The sequence below is a fragment of the Pholcus phalangioides genome, unplaced genomic scaffold (assembly GCF_987345545.1).
Source record: "Pholcus phalangioides strain wild (caught in Gottingen) unplaced genomic scaffold, Ppha-v1.0 ptg000004l_1, whole genome shotgun sequence".
Lineage (NCBI taxonomy): Eukaryota > Metazoa > Arthropoda > Arachnida > Araneae > Pholcidae > Pholcus > Pholcus phalangioides.
The window spans coordinates 31,090,626-31,108,744 of NW_028301597.1; the positions used below are offsets into that span (position 1 = coordinate 31,090,626).

The window sequence follows — 18,119 nt, forward strand, 5'->3', positions numbered from 1 at the left end:
AACATTTGATGCAAAGACCGCGGCATCTCTCTGGTACCAAGCCAGTTGTTTATAGTCATTTCGGCGGGAATCGCCAATTGGCACGTACATATTAGGATTGCTTTTAAGTTGGCTGTAAAGAAATTGTTTTTGTTCATATCCTTTTGTCCATTTATATCTTCTCCATATCGTTATGGATGTCCATCAAAAATTGAAGCTCTGGTTAATAGAGCACGCATGTAAATTCAACATGGAGTCTGTACTAAAACGTAAACTTTTAAAATTTTATTGTCATTTTCAGTTTATTTTTATTAATGACCTCCAAGAATATCTATAGTATAATTCCTGTTGGCGACTTTTTCCTTTAGCGAGAAAAACGTCCGAAAGCGTGACGAGAAGTCGCCAAGAGTGAAACAGTGTCATGCTTTCAGAGGTCTCTCTTGCCAAAGAAAAAAATCACCAACGCATCAGAAAACAAAGGAGGGTCGAAGTTAGCGCTCCCTATTGTCTGCTTGACTGGAGCTTGATGAGAAAGAAAAATCAACGAATCTTATGTTTACAAGTGGAGAAGAATCTTTACATATATGTCGCCATCTGGTGGCCTATGTCATTCACGAGCTGTTAGTTAATTGATGTCATCATCCATGTATGAAGCCGTTCAACATATATATATATATATACACTCCTCGGAAGAAATATTCTGTTTGCATAGCTTAGAGGTAGAGCACTCATTCGGCAAACAAGAGACCAGGCATCGAGGTCCTGTGGAGGCACAGAAGAATTTTCTTCATCTCTGGCACCGTGGTGCCATCTTTTATCAGATCTTATTTGGTTGTGGACTCCGCTGTAACTTTTGTTTATTAGAGCTGCAGTTTGTTGCAAAAAGTTAAACAATGCCTGAACCAAACTAACCGTTCAGAACCACGAGTTTGGCAGCGAGACTTATTTAAAGAAAGATGCTACTTTTTTCCCCAGTATACAACATATCAAAGAAAGAAATTTTCTGGATATTAGTGCGGAGATGAACTTTGAAAAGAAAAGTTATATCTCTCCACCAGCAAGCATACCCGGCTCCTCTTGCTCAAAATTTTTTGAGCTTTTAGAAAAGAAAAGCTCGAAAATGTGCTTTTCTTTCTAAAGTTCATCTCAGCAGAAAATCTTTCTTTGAGATTTACTTAAGCTTATTTTTTTTGTGTACATCAAAGTTTCCAGTTGTATCCAGATTTATTTAAATACTCGCATACTTTTTTAAAGGGTAAAAACCCACTTGTTCTCATTGCAGATTTGTGTGTAGTTTTCGAAACAAAATTGTTTAATAGAATACAGTTATATCGTGATGGTATAGCTTAGCGTTTATACTTTCTCTGTTCTGTCTTGTTTGTTAATAGATTTATCTCCAGAAGAAGTGATGCAAGAGGTTAGTCAGTTCTTGGATAAGGGATTGTTTCATATCGATGCATTGGTTATGTTTTTGAAGATTTTAGAGTCTTTCAAGTCATCATTGGACGTTCTTGTAAACAGTCCTGTTATTAGTGTTTCATGGAATCAACAGCATCATTCTGTTGTATTGAGCGCCCTGGATTCTGCTTTTCAACAGAAACATTACATATCATCAAGACATTTTGTACATATGATCACAAGATTGAAGCTGATGGTAAGACGTGTGATTTTTTTTTTTTCTCCTTCTTGGTCAAAGTAATTTCATTACCTGTTATTTAGTTCTCGTTCACATATTAAGGTATGTTTCATGCTTCAGTTCCAAAATACCAAGGAATCCTTTAATTCCATTCCCCCAATATCTCATTAAATCCACTTTGATGTACCACTGTTGTACACTTCAACCATGTTCCCAGTTCCAACGTATTAGGCAAGTGATATTGTGTGTGTTTTCATTTGCTTTTTATTTATTCACAGGCGCTTTTGAGGATTTGCTATGAAAATCGTCCAACCAGCGAAATAGTGCGAAGCCTTAATGTAAATTTTCCTCATTGGACTCCTGCTCTTAAAGCTACTTTCCAGGATCAATACAAAATCAAGGTAAGTATTTAACTCTTTAAGTGGTTTTTAAAATTTCACTGATCTGTGTACATTATAACTGGTGCAATGAAAATAACCAAATCCTCTGTAAAATGTCATTTTTTTTCAGAAGATTTTTTTCTGATTGGAGGGGATAATGCCCCCCCCCCCCCGACTCCAAGTGTTATAAAAAAAAAACTAAGGAAGAAAAATATTCAATATTTTTCTATTATTTATTAATCTATGCATATTTCTGTGCTACCCCAGAGGGAAGGAGTTAAAGTTATATTTTGAACATTGTGCCTCTCTTGCCTTCTGTTACCAAAATGTGAAGAATAGCTGACTCTGCCTACTGGCTGTTGATAGACAGGTTGGAAAGAATGGGAAAACATGCTTGAAGGATAAGTCTACCATATAAATTATCTGCGCTAGGTTTTTAGAAAGGCAAGATATCTCATAATTGCTAAAATACAAAGCACCAAGTTAGACTAGATGTCTCGTAATTGCCACTGAGAGGGTTAAATGACAATAATTAATTATTTTATCTAAAAATGTTGCTGACAATGTGTTGCTAAACGAATCAATCCTCAGAGATAAATGGTTTTTTCATAGGATATATTGAACACTACTGTTATATGAATCGGCAGAGTAATGATGAAGAGGGTTTCATGGGTTAATACTACCCATTGGAACTCTGAATCACCAATTGCGGTTTCATATATCAAGGAAACTGATGTTTTCTGGATTCTATGCAGAGGTAAACTCGGAAAGAAAAGTCATCTAGTCTCTGCCGGGGCTTGAACCCAGGCCCTCTTGCATTCCGGAGAAGTATGCTACCATCTACACTACTGGAGACACGACCCTGCTTTCCTTATTTCATTTTCATTCCGGCATGAAATAAGGAAGGTAGGGTGATTATCTCTATGGCATGCTGTTCGGGACAGAGGGCCGATTTATAAAAAAAAAAAAAAGACATGTTCATTAAATCGAGCATCGACTGTACTACAAAACCGAATATGTATGTAGTGTTCACCATCATGTTCTCTTTTATTTTATTCACTGCTCAACAAATTGGGAAAAAAAATTAAGCATCAGCTGAATTTTTTGGAAGCTAATCATATTTTCGCTCAGAAAAATCAAAACTTAGTGGCACCCTTTCCATGTTGGATAAACATGCTGACACATTTCAGTTGCAAATTTGGTAGCTAATCACAAAAAGAAAATTTTATGTTCCAATATAAATGATTTAGTTGTCATGCAACCTACAGTCTGGGTTATAAGCTATATCTAATCATTTTTATATATGCATTATATTTCACTGTTATTTCCATTATATCTCACTTTGTTTTAACACTGAAGTTAACACGACCCAAACTATATTACCATGTTCTGCACTTGAGAAATAAAAAGCTGTTTTCCACATCTCAATTAGAGGTGGGACGAATATTCAGCTACTGTTCTATCTATTTGGCTCTTTTGCAGAATATTCAATTCGGCCCAAATATCAATGTACAACAAACTAATTTAAAAAAATTATGTTAATTGGAATTTTTTTGCATAAATAAAAAATTTACTCATTTATTTTATAGTGGTGTATATCTCCTCTGTGAAGTTGTGAGGGTGAATTTTTAGGATAAGGAAAACATGAAACTGAAATAGAATTCTACTGCAATAAGGTGGAAGCGAGCATGAATTACACAAGCTAAGTTCACTACTGAAGGATGTATCTAGATAAAAGATACCTTGCATTTCGGCTAATAAACGCCTCAACTTATAAATTTTTCAGCTAGCAATGATTTTCTCAAAAATTTTCTGCCTCAGTTAGCCGAGGTATCACTGTATTAAGCTACTACTACTGAACCACACATATGCCTCATCCATATTCCTCTGCAGAACTTCTAATGAAATTGTACATGTTGGAATGTGTGTGTATGTGTTGTGAACCTGACGTGATGTTTGTTTCTGTGTAATGCTTGTTATGCGTGTTGCTGCCATCTGCCACCAATTTTTCTCACTATGATTGAAGTGTAATGACTCATTACACTTCAATCATAAAATTATTCAGTCATTACTAATGACTGAATAATTTTATCATCGTAGGCTTGTTGCTCTTTGTGGCAAGACTTTTAACAGGGAGATTGGCTCACATTCGCGCTTTGAAGTTGGGAACCACAGAAAACCAACTTCAGCCGACCACCACTGTGGCGACAGTGGGGTTCGAACCCAGATCCTCGCGATGCGAGTCCATCACTATGACCACTCAACTTCCACAGCGACTGTATTAAGCTACTGGAAAAGGCAAAGGGGGACAAAGAACATTTTTTTTTATTAAAACGAACAAACAGCTAATTACAAGATACAAATATATAATACAAATACAAACATATGTTACACAAAGACATGGCACGAAACACACACACATATATTATATGCACTATGTAGCCCTAAGGGACTGTAAAGTCCTTCCAGCAGGCCTATATGATTTTTATTATATGATTTTCTTCCTCAGCAACAGCTCTTTTCTTGATTAGATATATTTTACTATATATATAAAAAGTTAGAGACGTTGAAAAGTTGAAATGAGAAGACATAAAATAAAAATAAATTAGAAGAAATTTAAAAGAAATTGAAAAAAAAACCCTTTTTTTTGGCGCTATACTCTGACTTTTGAAGTGTTTCAAATAAATCTGGTGTCTGTCAGTTGCTCTTTTATAATGCATGCTATATATATAATTAATATGCATCGGTGCAATAGTTGATTTCAAAGTACTGCATTAATATCCGTGTTTTTGATCATAATAAAGGCATTGTAATCTGTATTTTTATTACTATTATGTAATTACTAGATTAGATGAAGTTCATTATTTTTGTTGTGGTGTAACAAACTTTTTTGAAATGTTTTGTTACTTTTAGGCACTTGATAGAAATTTTTTTATCTATTTGAGGTTCTATTTTCACTTTTTACTCGCCATTCTTCGTTTTTGGTGATAAATTTATAATTTCTGTCTCAGTGTCAATATGTGGCAAGGTATGTTTTTGTTATCTATTAGAACATTTATTAGTTCTCTTAATTGATTGTATAGATTGTCTAAGTTGCATATGTTTTCGTAATACGCTCCTCCGCAGAGACACGTACTCCATAATTTATATTTGAATAAGCCTATGCATAGAAGATATCTTTCAAGTAGTTATTGTCAACTATGTATTTAAGTTTATATAGAACTCCTGAGTACATTCTGAGTTTTTTTTTATCATTTGTTCACTATGTATGTTCCATTTTAGGTATCTTATATAACTATTCCTAAGTATTCATAACTAAACACTCTACCTATTTCTTCACAATTACATTCTGACAGTTTGAGATTGGCAGTGAGTGTAATTTTACGTGGATTTCTGTACTGTCATTTATATTTCTTGCTTTCGTGCACATAAATTTAGTTTTTTGTGTATTTATTTTTAATTTGTGTTTAATTAGCCAGTGATTTATTTTTTGTTAGATCCTTCTCTGTTCTTTTAACCAAACTATATATTTCTGTATCCTCAACATAGAAAACTGTCATCTGCAAAAGATATAATGCTACCATTTAAATTTAGTTTACTTAGTTCATTTATGTAAATTAAAAACATCATTAGCCCCAAGACCGACCACTGTGGAACGCCTTTTTTTTACTTCCTGAAATAATTGCTAATTTTTTTCTCTATTATGACAGCTTGTCGTCTAGTGTAGTAGTATGATTTAAACCATTCTAAGATATTTCCTCTTATACCTGCTGAATATAATTTCTCTGTTAAAATGAATTAGATCCACATAATCAAATGTTTGTTTTAGGTTCAAAAGTACTATTATCGAATATTTATTTTTATTTATTCCGTTGTTTATCAGGCCTGTTAATTTTAGAATTGAGGAAAACAAGAAAATGGGTTGTAAATTTTGATTTACTAGTTGAGAGTGAATAAATGGTTGACATTTTCTTAAGTAGATGTAAAATTGTAACAAGTGTTGAAATTTTTTTTTTCGATTCTTTAAAATCAATCATTATATTTGATATCGTTAATTTGATTGTCAGTATCATGGAAATAAAAATCTTTCAATATTCAAATGATGAACTGTATAATTAAAATGTGATTTCAATCATTTAAAATTCATTGTAATTTTATTTTCAATTAAAAATACACCAATTTTATTTATAGTTTTGATGATTTTTAAGAAAATTGATATTCAGTCACCGAATATTTGTCATTTGGCCAAAATATTAAGTGAATGTTTGACTATTCAGCCAAATCACTATTTGTCTCATCCCTAATCTCAATGATGTTTGGCTGAAGGAAAATGTTTTTTTCTTTCCCTTTTCAACAATGTGGTAATATTTGTGAGTTTATATTTTTCTTATGAGTGAATAAGACCTGATCAAAAGTTGAGTTTTTCTACTGACAAACCTGTAATGTAATGAACCTGAATGTAACAGACATTCTTGCTTGCTTTTCTCATTCTGTTGATGTATGCTTTTGAAAAAACATAGTTTTTTGCCTCAAATATAACCCTCTGATGATAATTTCATTTCTATTAATAGGATGAGAAGGTCCTTGAGAAACTGCAAAATTCTTACTCAGAATCGAGGAAATTCATCTTGAGACTTACAGTGAGTGAAACTTGTTGCAAAAATTACATGGGAGAAAATTTTGAAGAGGATATGCGAAAAATGATGAAACAGGTGGTGTCCTATCTTGATCAGACCTTGAATTCTTTGAGAAGAAAAACTCATGAAACAATGATAGAAAAGGTATTGATTGTGTAATTGAGTTGTGTTGTCTAGAACAGTGTTCTTCAACTTTTTTACATCTATTCACCAGTGAAAATTAGTTGAATAATTTCATGGGCCAGCAGAAATGGGATAATTTATTTGCAGACCTGCTGATAGCTAAGGCAAATAAAAGCGAATATAGAGACTGTTTTATTCATTAAATGGAAAATTATGTTGCTGCTATACATAAATAGGGTGAAATGTTCCTTGTACTGGTGGGTGAAGAACACTGGCGTAGAATAATTTTAAATCTGGTCTTTTTTTTTCTATTCAAAATGATTTGTATTCAACTGTCATGGAATGCTTGTTTAATCATAGCTCTTTACAAGGAATACAATATTTTAAGGGAGTTTAATGGTATTTTAGTTATTTTATTATTATTTTTTAATTGCATCGACCTTTACCATATCCATGAATTCATATACGCACATGAGAGAGCTCAAGAGAAAACAAACTTGAAGCTGATCTGTTTTCCAACAAAACTGCCTCGTGCTATAACCTAAGAACAGGTTTTTGAGGGGTTAAAAATGGTGAAGTGGAAAAGTTTTTCCCGGTGGATCTGGACCCAGCTTCATTTCCACAGTGCATGGTCAAGCTCAAGGAACTTTTGTGGGAAAGAATGTTTCATTGTAAGTGCCCTGATATGAAGAAAATGGGGATAGGAGGAGTCTAGGGTTGTAAGATGTCCATATATATGGCCCACACAGACGTGTGCTGGGTAGGATTGCACTGAATATCCATGAATTATTAAGGGACTTGTCGACCTCGAAAAGTTGCTTCAGGAGGAGGGTGAGGGTCATGTGGCCTGAGCCTTCTAGGTTCTAGTGCCAATGAGGTGCTGTATTTAATAAACTCTCAATTAAAATTAAAAAAAAATTAAATTTTTGAATTTATTTTTTATTGCATTATGGTTATGTTGTACTAGAGGGGTACTCCCCTTCCCATGGCAAAGCTGAACTTTCATCACCACTGACAAGCTTTAAGCCAATGTTAGCATGTCTGCATTTTGCTAAAGCTTTTTTTTTCCCCATTTTCGTTTTTTTACTAAAGGAATTTTTTATCTCGCTTAAACCTGGTTATAATAGATAGTTAAGTGCTTAAATGATTAATCTATAAAATGAATGTGAATGTATCTCTTAATTTTACCCTATTCCATTTTTTTTTTTTTTTTTTTTTTTTGTACAGTCATAGCTCATTCCGACCATCTGTTATTATGACTATTCTATCATAGCAACCAGTACGAGGTCCAAAATATTTTCCTATCTCCTTCCACCAGGTTATTTTTATCTACTATAATTACCGATAAATATCATTCAATCCATTAAATTTTTTTTTTAAATAACGTGATTTTCACGTATTCCCAAGGGATCAGCATGATCCGTCCAGGGAATTTGTTAGTGTTATATTAGTAGACATCCATGCCCGAACCGGGATTCGAACCCAGACCTGCACTGTGAGAAGCTAGTTCCCTAACCACTCAACTCTCTGCAGTTGAGTGGTCGAAAATATCGAATTTCGCTCCCTCCCCTTTTTTTTTGCATTTGATGGTGAGAGAAGAAAGGGTTTTTAAAGATAAAGAGAATTTGATGATTAACGACTGCCATCATTGGAAACTTTGCTCTTACCATTCTTTTTTATTTTCTCATATGGTGGCTCACTCCCATTTTTTTTATATTATTCTAAATTTTATTGCATGATTTTACTTGATTTCCCCATGGGAGAATATAGATGCACAAGTGACTTATATTTTGCTGCATGTAGAAAAAAATAAATCTAGATTATGGCCATAACATAGTATTTTCATAAGTGAAATGCACAGTAGAACCTCAGTTATCTGGGCTAATAGTGGGGAAGGGGAACACGGTTAAACTGTTGGGAGTGAAAAAAACAATTTAAAATAACAAAATATAGAAAAAATATGTATTTTACATTTTTAAAATGACTATACAGTGTATCATATTATCCATGGGGGAGGGGGGGGGGGAAATTACCCTTATTTGCACAGTTATGTAGCCATCCTGCTATTATACTGGGCTTCACTGATGACAGAATCCTTTCCTCTTATAGCCTACATGAGAAGCCTTTTCCCCAGCATCGCCTATAAATCTTCAAATGCAGATCACCCCAAAGCAATGTTTGGTTCTTGGGTCATATGGGGACTGCAATTTCAATGCATTGACATGGATCTATGAGAATGGGGAGAGCTCTGTAAAGGAATGAAGAAATCCTGTTCTACAAAATGGAAATGTTAATTTTCATTACAAAAAAAAAAAATTCTTACGTTACCAACGAAGAAAAAAAACTAACAAAACAACAACACGGATAGGGAGATCTATTCAAATTTCCATGCACGATTAACTCTGCCTAGTTAATCTGCACCCGGATAATCAACGTTCTACTGAGTACTATGTATTAACCTTTTTAGACACATTTTTATTGTAATATTATAACAGAATGAATTTTTTTTTTTTTAATTTCATCAATACAATGTACACAATTTTTTAGAGAAGCTAAACTTTATGATTTTTTTTAAAAAGTTCAATATAATGACCTCCCAATATAATCTGTTTTCCATGGAATGAAGGAGGTTATTATAACGAGCATTGACTGTACATCAGAAAAATTCCTCTAATACCCTGGATCTCCCGTATGAGCACTCCCGTTAGCAGACACCTCCTGTTAATGGACACTTTAAAAAAAAATTACATTGAAGGATGTCAATGTATTTTACTATTTATTGATGTACACTCCTCATTAGCTGACAAAATCTTCTGTCCCCCCATGGGTGTCCATTATCAAGAGGTTCTACTGTACATTAGCTCTTGTTTAGGAAGTCTTATTTCCAGAGTTTCAGGTTATTTTCTCATTTGAAAAGTTTTCAAGCTCAATGGAAGTCTATCTTGTATGGTTTTACTTAACACATCATTATGAGATTCATTAAGTGGATAATATTTTTTATTCTGTTCAAAGGTTATATTAATGCTTTATATACAGGTAAAAGAGATTTTTTTTTTTTAAATAATAAACAAACAACTACACTATCAGTTATTGCCAACATATTTATATTTAGATTGCAAGGGGAGACTTTGATAATGATTCCTCCTATGCTGATGATCCAGCAGTACTAATGGTACAAGAATATGTCGACTCTCGTCTTCTGGAAAGTGATCTGCTGCAGTTAACTAAAGCAATCGACACCAGCTCCGATATGCATTTGAGTGAAGGTCTGTTTGCCTTACAGGCAGATACAATCAGCGAAGTTGGATCTGAATGTGATACATGGTATGTTGAAGTAATATAGTGGTAGTTATTATGTGTGCTTTGCAAGATTCTTATTTAATTGTAAATTAGAATGATCTTTTTTTTATTAATACCACAAGAACAATTTTCTTATTTCTATTCATGGGACACATTTTGGTCATTTTTATTTTTTTGCTCACATGGTCAATGTATTGCAAGTAAATTATGGATTGCATCCCAAAAACTTCTCTCGAGTATTTTCTTCCTCTTTGACCATTTGATCTATTCTATATTCATTTCCCAAAGTAAATGCAAGATCTGATGTAGTTGATTAATGAAAATGCATGCGCGAAAATTAAAAAATATATATATAGTTGCAGTATTTCTTTACATGATATTTTTTGAGAAGGTATAAAATATATTTTAAACTGACTTTTTAATCCAACTAAAAGTTGCTTTATTTTGATAGAAAAAAAAGTTCTTGACAGATCCTTACAGAGAATCTTTTACATGGAATAAAAACACAACATTTTTATATCATTCCAATGTGCTTGTATGATTTCTAACCAGAATAACATAGAAATTTAAAAAATAATAATTTAATTTTGATTACATTTACAGTATGGGTGACGATGAAAATTCCTCCAGTGCTGCAGAAAGTGACGAGGAAGACGACAGAACTAATTTCAATTTGGCAGGGTCAACTCAGCCATTTGACCTGAGTTTGGATCAATCAGGAATATTAGCTGGCTCAACAGGGGTTTTCAAGCCCTCACTGAGTCGAAATGTCATGGATATTATCAGTGATTCAGAAGAAAGTGGAGAGGATGATGAGGAGGTACTTATCAGATATCTTCTGTGTAATATAAAAATGTGTAAAACGTTTCCCCCTCTTCAGAATTATACTTAATTAAAAAAAAAAATAATACTGTGTATTATTCTTTTTTTCTGTTTAATACTCATGTAATTGCTTTAACAGGCATTAGTTAATTTTTTTTTAAAGTATGCCCTTTTTTTCAAGTTAAACTTAAAAATCTAAAACAAGAAAAAAGTGAAAAAATGAAGCTTGTCATATAATTCTGGAGCAGTATAATATTCATTAAATGCTCTGAGACAATAAAATAAAACACTTTCACTGCTATGTCCAGGTATTCGTGTATTAGTTCACATCGTCCACAAGACACTCCAAGATGTCTGTCAACCAGTGGCCTTCTCTACACCACGGCAGGAGACACCCCGACACGAGGTTCAGGTGGGTTTTGTGTCTTGAAACATCAGTTGAGACTACAGGTCAGCCACTGCGTAGGAAACTGGAGGCGGACGTCCAAGGGTAGCCTGTCTGGCCACTAACCAATCCGTAGGTGACAGGATCACGACGACGTTGGATTATCACATGAAGTCAAGTGATGAGACGTAGGGCGTGACGCCTTAATAATGAAGACAGGAAGTTAGTCTGAAGAAGTGATAGTCATGCAGATCTCTATCTGGCTTTTATACAGGAGCATTCCCACAATGCTTCATGACAGAACCAATCACAAGATCGAAGGTGCGGAATTGAGCTTGTTTCTAATATACATAACCTCATCAGAGAAAAGGAAATATTGTAAAAAATTAATACTGAATCTGGCAACCAAAATAAAGATGGCGGCTGATCTGCGGGCACACGATCCTGCCGATCGATCGAGGAAACAAAATAGTAAAACAATTTAAAATCTATTAAAAATGACTAGAATAAGAACTATTTCTGTGGGGGGCCTAAATGGTAATGTTACAGCACGACCTTCTTGTGCAGAAGCGTTAAATAACGCTGTGCATCCACCATAGCCGTTTTTCACCCATTTACTGAATACTGTGTTTCAAAGAAGGGTTCTATGATGAATGAAACTATGAGCTCACACCACACTGTCTTTTTTGGGGAATGCAATGGTTTCTGCATGTAATCACATGAATTAGATGTCCGCCCAGATGTGACAGTTATGGGTATTAAATTCGCTATTGAAGCGAAAAATGAGCTTCATCTATCCATAAGATGTTAAAGACCCAGGTGGGATTCTGTTCGATTTTGGAGAAAGCCCACCTCGCAAATGCTTCCCTATGTACGGTATCCGCTGGTAAAAGTTCATGGCACTACTGCAATCTGTATGGGTCCATGAAGAATATTGCATATCAAGAATGGTGGTAAGCCCAAGCGTCCAGCAGCTTCATGAGCACTGCTGGTCCCTGCAGCTGATTCGGACGCTAACGCTTCCATTTTGGCTGCAACAAGCAGTGAACGTGCCTTCCTTAAACATGATCGTCCGGCTCTTACACGATCCTCCATCGTTCCAGTTTCCTCAAGCTGCTGAACAAGCCTGTCGCTGTTAAAGGCCCTTTTCCAGTCCTAACATTCTTCTGAACTCTGAATTTACACAAGGCAATGTTCGCTGATTCCTGGCTCACGTAAAACAACTTCACCCACAAAGCTTTATCCTTTGCACTCAGCAGCATCCTTGTTCACATACACAGTTTATAACGGGGCACTGGTTGTCGATTAGGAGCGGAAGTTCTTATAACCATCTCATTTGCATATTTCCACCAAAGTTACTAGTACCAGCGCCATCTATCGGCTATTTTTGAGTTATTTTTTCCTGTCAAAAAAAATTCCAGTGACCTAGTGATGCTAACCCTGCAAACCTTTTTTTATATTTTGTTTATTTTTCTGGTTTTTATTCATTTTTAAAGTTTCTACTGACTTTTTGCCCACCCTGTACATTATTGATTATTAGATTTTTGTGTACATGCTCTTATATTGGGTTGCTGTATTTTAATTATATTTGACATCCATATTTTTTATGGACATCTTTTTTCAGCTACCTCATTAGACAATGTGTCTGTTGTGTCCTTTGTATTTATTGTGAGACACTCTTCACATTGTGTTTTAATGATAAGATGTTAAAAATAAATGATTGTTGAAGTTTTTTGAGAAAAATATGTAAAATGATAGTGGAGCTTCTATGGAGGTTGCACATTGAAAAAAATTTTAATGCATGAAGATGTTTTCTCAGTTTCTTTTTTCACTCTGAATTGGTAACCCAAATATCAAATGTTGAGTTTTATTTAAAATAATATGTTGGTACTATCAATACATTTTTTCCAGTTGAGAGGAAAAAAACTGGCCTTTCAGGAGACATGCTCATTCTGTTATGTTTCGGGTATATTAAATTATCAAAGCACTCCATTAAACACTTTAGTGTGAAAATTTTGTGTCTTAGGTGAGCTTTAAATTTAAGATTACAATCAAATTTGTTTTAAATGAACTTTTATTTGCTGTTTCTCATTACAGAAAGAAAAAGAAGATAAATAATGCCATTCACTAGACCTTACGATTTATGTTTCTGAAAACACTTTATCAGAGAAACAAAAGGACATCACACAGATTATTGAAATAACTCGGAACAAAATTTACATTCATGTTGCATTATATTATTTTATTGCATTTTAAAAAGGATTTCTATGTATCATGTGTTCATGTATTGTCAGCAGAAAAGTTAATAGTGTTAAAAGTTAGTTGATAAATAGTTAAAAGTTGACAATAATCTACTCATTCGGTCGTTAGAAAAAAAATTAGGAGTGTTACTTATCTTAGATTATATATACTCATGTATATGCATTGTTCAAAAACTTGTTGGTGGGAGGAGGTGGTCCAGTTTATGTAAGGGTAATTTTTTGAGTAAAACTTTTTTTCACACACACACAAGTAAGTATTTAAGCTCCTCCCCCAATGTAGGAACAAATTTTCTAACATAAAAACTCTGCTTGTTCACATATATAGTATTTACATGTGAATTTTGACTTTTGAAATAATTGGAGATAGTTACCTATTATAAGGACATTTCAGTGTTAATTTTTGCAATTTAAAATGATATTTTTTTCCATAAATTCCTGATATTTTGACTTCTGGTGATGGGGGATACGTTCCTTCAGTTGCAGGTTTTATGAACGACATTGAGATCTTAATCGATACGATTGACACAAGATCTTGTTTTTGTAATTATTTTTTTTCGTAAAACGAGCATTTATTCATTGTAATAGTATGAAAAAATTGTTTACCTTGTTTTCAATATATATTATCATGTATTTAAATGATTGATCTATTAATGTCATTGAAATAAATTTGTCTGAATTTTCTCAAAGGTGTAGTGTTTTAAACTCCTATAGGTGGGTCTGAGAAGTCCAAGGAGAAAATATCCTTACATTGATAATTATCTTTCATCTTTGAGCAACAATGAATGAAAGGTGAGCGCTATGTTTTCAAAGAATAGTTTTGTTAAAAGTAATACAGTAAAACCTCTGGTATCTCCTGAAGAGCAGAAATAATTTTTCACGTATGTTTTTAAAGATAGATTTAGACCGCCGTTCCCTCTAAGTTGCGAGCAAGGGTTGCAGAGTACATGAAAATACTTCAGTGCATGCAAAATCTTACATTAAAAAATACATTATAAGTGGAATAGCATATTGCCATTCTGTATGCAGAGGAAACGCATAAAATAAAAATTAAAGGGAAGGCCGTATGAACTGAAAGGGTTTACGTGACGTCAAGAAATAATAATGCAGCTAGTTTTTTTAAAATTTATAAATGTAAGCAAATTTCTACAATGTTTAGCAATGATTAGCTTGGAGGTCTCTTATGTTAACCCGTTTACAGTTTCACAGAAATATTCACTAATATTTGAAAGCTGTCTTATCTGAAATGTGGGTTTAGACTCCCGCCCCCTCAATTCAGAATAATGAGGTTCTAATTTATTTGAAGTTGTGAGAAAAAGCTGATCTTAGTTCTGTTGTGTGGTTTTCAGTGTAATTTGCGTGTTAACATTCAAAATTTTCTAGCCGCTACAGTTGCACCCAGATTTAACAAACAGTGATTTAATGAATTCCTTGATTTAACAAATTTTTTCTGAAATGTTGGCAAAAATAAAGCTCAAATCCCATTTAGCAAATAAAAAACTTTGATGTAACAAATATTTTTTGAACTATCCAAAGTTTTTTCTTATTTCTCATCACCCAAAACCACAATCCAAAGATTTGACTTCCCAGGAATTGACCTTCAGCCCTTCTTTAGACAAACAAAAAAAGGGGAGGAAACAGGAATCTGTTCCTTTTTGAGTAAAGACGACAAAGCCACATTTAGAATTATTTGGGAAGTTTTCAACAATCGGTGTAACATCAATACTATAAAACATTGTGCTGTCCACATGTTTAGATTTCAGTAAAAAAAATAAAGCTCAAGTTTTTGTGCTATGTCTTTAACAAATAAAGGACAGGTTATCTGAAGAGAAAACATATTTGGATTATCAAAATAATGACAATTTCGACTGTGTTTGATACATCCAACATTTTTATCAAATACTAACTCCTATCAATTTTTCTATGCATCCTGACTTTATTCTTAAGGTTATGGGGTTTTTTTTTTCAATTGTTAGAAATAAGTTGTTAATAATAACTAGCGTTTAAAATTTGTCGTTTCAAGTGTGTTTAAATTGAGGTCAAATTGATCAGAAGCATAATGATTTCTTCTAATTCATTAAATCAGGGTTCGACTGTAAATGAATTTAAATTATTTTTACCTTTGACTCATCTATCATTAAGGGAAAAAGATTGTTTTAACAAAATTGCACTGAAATCAGTTGGGAATAGTATGATCAATATACTCTTTTCCAAATTATGTTTCTGTGAAAAAAAAATGTAGCTATACCCTTTTTCATACAATTTCAATTTTCTAAAAAACTGAAAATTGTTTAATTTAAAAAAATGTATCAAAGTTGAAAAGCATTTAATTTTGGAAATTAAAATATAAATAGTTAAATTTATTCAGAACTTCAAATCAAGTTGCTAGTGAAAAATAGATGAGTGCAATCTATTATAATAATGCTCAAAAAAATTTTTACAAATACTTCAGAAATGCTTTAATTCTCGTTTTTTATTCTGTTCATTAGGCTAAACGATTCTGCAATGTATGCAGCTTGAACATTTTCAGCATCAAAAGCTTTTAGAAATTTTTATTCTCTTATGCAGAAATTTTATAACATGTCATTAGTCATTTTTATGCGGAAATTTGTATCAGTAAACCGAGTGTCTTATTTTTTTTTTAAATTTATTTCAATAAAATATAGTTTAAAAAATCTCAAATGATTTTATTGGGGGTCATTCAGTTCCCCCTGTTAAAATTGTAATGGAGGTGTAAAGATATACAGGGTGATTCTAAATTTCATGGGGGAAACTTTAATAGGCGATATAAGACTCCTAAACAAGCATTTATGGCCATGTGCAGTCAAATCACAATAGCAAAAGATGGTACAGGATTTTAGAGAGTGCATAACAGCACTTCACCAAAAGCAAATATATTTTTCTGACGCATTTGCTGCAATAAGTGCAACCAACCATTCCAGGGTGCAGAGTATTGTAATGTGGTAGGTCTTCTCATGGTGCAACATGGATAATACAAATTCTACCATAAGTTATTATACCGATTGGTCATTGTTTGGCACATCACAACTTGATAGTCCCTGGACTAATAAAAAAATTTTGATATAATCTGTAGGTGAATATTTACCCTCGAATGGTTGATAGCAGGCACATGTCACAACAAATCCATCAGAAAAATATATTTATTTTTGGTGAAGTGCACTCGCTAAAATCACCCTCTACCACCTTTGCTATTGCAATTCAACTGTACATTCTATGATAAAAAATGCTTGTTTAGGTGCCTTATATCACCTCAAAGTTTGTCCCATGAATTTAAAATCATTCCGTATAACTTTTTTTTTTTTTCATTTAAATTCTCTTCAGGATTATAGAATCATAAGGTAAGACTCAACATTTCTTATATGATATCACTGCGGTTATAACAGTAGTACATTGTGGGAAAATACATCAGAATTCAAAATAGCACCTGTTCAATACAGAAGTGTTATACGAGGTAGACCAATTCAATGGCCATTGAGTTCACTGGATATCTGACAACTTAAAAGATTTTTTTGAAATACTGGTCATATATTTGATGATTTTAGGAAGAAAATTCATCTCTGTTCCCCCCCCCCCCAAGGGGACTCGAATCCCGCTCTCTCGTGTGCGGGATGAGTGCTCTACCTCTAAGCTATGGAAATAGAATTTCTTCTTTGGAGCATATACACAGTGTATAGGTAACGGGCATATTGTATTTTACTGGCGAACTGTTGATCCTAGAGGCATACTTTCATTTAGAAAAAGTATCCAAATAATGTGCAGTACTCATATGTCGTTCATGCTGGAAGGGGTTGTATAGTTATTAAAATAAAATCAACTTTTTATATGCATTTCCTGTCCTCAAGAACCCAATTACAAAGTTGTTTCCATCTCTCTTGAGGCCAACCAATAAAAGCCCACATTTCTAAATGCAATATTCAAAAAACTGAAGTTCGGAAAAAACAGCATTAAATGCAGGTAAAGGGGTTTGCAGCTGTGGTGGTAGAGTTGTCATAGCGCGAGGTCCCAGTTCGAACCCCACAGTGGTGGTTGGCTGAAGTTGGTTTTCTGTGGTTCCCAACTTCGAGGCACGAATGTGAGCCGATCTCCCCTTTAAAAAGTCTTGCCACAGACCTACAAACAGTACAAATGTAATTCAATCATACATCACTCACTTCACTTCTGAAATATAGATGGCAGCCCTGAAAAATAAAACACTACATATGCACTCGGACTCAGGTACACACACAATTATACTTCCGGCACAACTCACTAGGTAGTAAATCGCCCGTAGATGGTGATAGACCTGAGTTGTGCTCAGTTTTAAAGAAAGGGTAAAACGGTTTTCCCTCTATTTAATGTTAGGATCAAAGATTCGCCAGTAAAATGCCACACCCTGTTATCTATGCACCCTGTATATATAGTCTTGTATTACAAAAAATCTTGTACCAACAAGATTTTTTTTAAGAGGACATCTTCCTCTACATATGTGACTACTTTTGAGAGTATGCCAAGGACTTCGTCTAAAGATCCCTATGCCCTCACTTGATGAACTGAAGAGCAAAATTACAATCTAAACTGTTATGCTCCAAATGCTGGAAA

General features: G+C 33.7%; 1 protein-coding gene across 1 annotated transcript; it reads left to right on the forward strand.

Annotated features, from left to right (window-relative positions):
- Positions 1–43: 43 nt before the first annotated feature.
- LOC149087088 (uncharacterized) lies at positions 44–14,206 on the forward strand. The gene is made up of 7 exons (XM_089231330.1): positions 44–248; positions 1,368–1,633; positions 1,894–2,016; positions 6,567–6,776; positions 9,868–10,079; positions 10,659–10,875; positions 13,360–14,206. The coding sequence occupies exons 1-7, from the start codon at positions 173–175 to the stop codon at positions 13,378–13,380; spliced, it is 1,125 nt and encodes a 374-aa protein (XP_089087456.1). The 5' UTR covers positions 44–172; the 3' UTR covers positions 13,381–14,206.
- The last annotated feature ends 3,913 nt before the right edge of the window (positions 14,207–18,119 follow it).